General features: G+C 41.1%; 1 protein-coding gene across 1 annotated transcript in view; it reads left to right on the top strand.

The window, feature by feature from the left end:
* SARC_04782 (hypothetical protein) overlaps positions 1 to 1,640 on the top strand; it is a gene marked incomplete at its 5' end in the record, with an annotated part of 8,688 nt that overhangs the window by 5,121 nt on the left and 1,927 nt on the right. Inside the window, 3 exons of the mRNA XM_014301362.1 lie at positions 253 to 320; positions 547 to 661; positions 1,376 to 1,531. Of these exons, the coding sequence (XP_014156837.1) occupies positions 253 to 320; positions 547 to 661; positions 1,376 to 1,531 (339 nt within the window). The remainder of the gene's footprint in view (positions 1 to 252; positions 321 to 546; positions 662 to 1,375; positions 1,532 to 1,640) is intronic.

Below are 1,640 nucleotides of genomic sequence, written 5' to 3' on the forward strand. Positions count from 1 at the left end.
GTGTGTGTGTGTGTGTGTGTGTGTGTATGTATATATATATGTGTGTGTGTGTTTGTGTGTGTACATTTTTTATTACGAGCATCGTAGAAATAACAATGATCCAAACAAATCTGCTTGAAATATCATGGGAGGCTCTCCCATCCGTTGCTCGTTCTACAAAATTGTCATGTTTTCGTGTAATCCCTTGTATCTCCATCGATATATAAATGAATCATCACCGTTTCTTTTGATCTCTTTTGTCTTCATTGGCAGTACGGCGATATGGTAATCAAATCACACACAACGAATGACGTCGCCAAGATAAAGTTCGTGCCGTACAGGTGAGTGCTTATGACTCATGTACTGGTGAGTGGGCCTGAGTGGTGGTCAATGAGCCATGGACGCCGAGCTGTTACTTGAGGAGAGTGCTGCAGACACTACCACGCCTTGCTATATATATATATATATATATATATTGGTGCGTGTGTGTGTGTGTTTATAGTTACATATCCTACTTATCTGTATAGAATCATACCAACATTATATAATCTTCTCTATCATCCGTAGTTATTTTTCGAACACCACGCCTCGATCGGTAGTCGGAACTGTAGAAGACGGTAACGGCAATGTGGCCTACAATCTCAACGGCACCTGGGACATCTCTATGAGTCACTCGCCTGTGGTATGTACCATAACGCAGTATGTGTACATACACATACGTATGCACGTATGTGTAATAATGCATGTTAGGGTGTACTGGTTTATCTCTATTTAGCGCAGCCTGTGTACAAACTCATATGCATGCATGCATTTGGAGTAGTATATGCGTAGGTGTACTGTCATATCTCTATGAGTCACTCGGCTGTGGTGTGTACCAGTTCGCAGTCCGTGTATGTACATATGTGCATATACATATGTGTTGTACAGGCTGTGTATGTACATATATGCATATACATATGTGTTGTACAGGCTGTGCATGTGTATATTACATAGCTGTGGTTCAGGTTCTCGTTGTGTCACCTCACAAATATAGACTACAGAACTCAGATACACAATCATACGCGTTAATTAAGTACACCTTTGTGTACCAATAAAAGCGTACAAACGTTATACTCGTTGTATAAAGCCACTTTTATTCACCAGCGAAAGCGTACAAACTTTGTACTCGTTATGGAAGATCACCTTAATTCATCAAAAAAGCGTTCAAACGTTATACTCGTCGCACAACCCCGACTTTATTTCCCAACAGAATTTTTATAAATGACCCCAAGAATATCATGACGGCCAGGATGGTCAATATTCAACAAAAATGTACAAACGTTATAGTCGTCGCACAAGCCCACCCGCCTTTATTTCCCAGCAAAATCCCCACAAACGTTTATTATACTCGTACCAGAACGACCCCAAGAATATCACGACGGCCTGGACGGTGAACAAGCTGCCTGACAATGCAGATAAGATGTATGGCTACGGCTACTTTGCCTGTGTGCTCAACGATCCCCAAGGCGCTGTTGGGGTAGCGCCCACAGACTCCCGACTTAGACCGGACTTGGTATGTGTCTATAAAGTAAATACGAAGTAATTGGAACTAAGAGATATCGGATGTGTGGTTGTGGAGGCTATATATATATATATATACATATACAATAAATATATATACA

The sequence above is a fragment of the Sphaeroforma arctica genome (genome assembly GCF_001186125.1).
Source record: "Sphaeroforma arctica JP610 unplaced genomic scaffold supercont1.282, whole genome shotgun sequence".
In the NCBI taxonomy this organism is placed as follows: domain Eukaryota; class Ichthyosporea; order Ichthyophonida; genus Sphaeroforma; species Sphaeroforma arctica.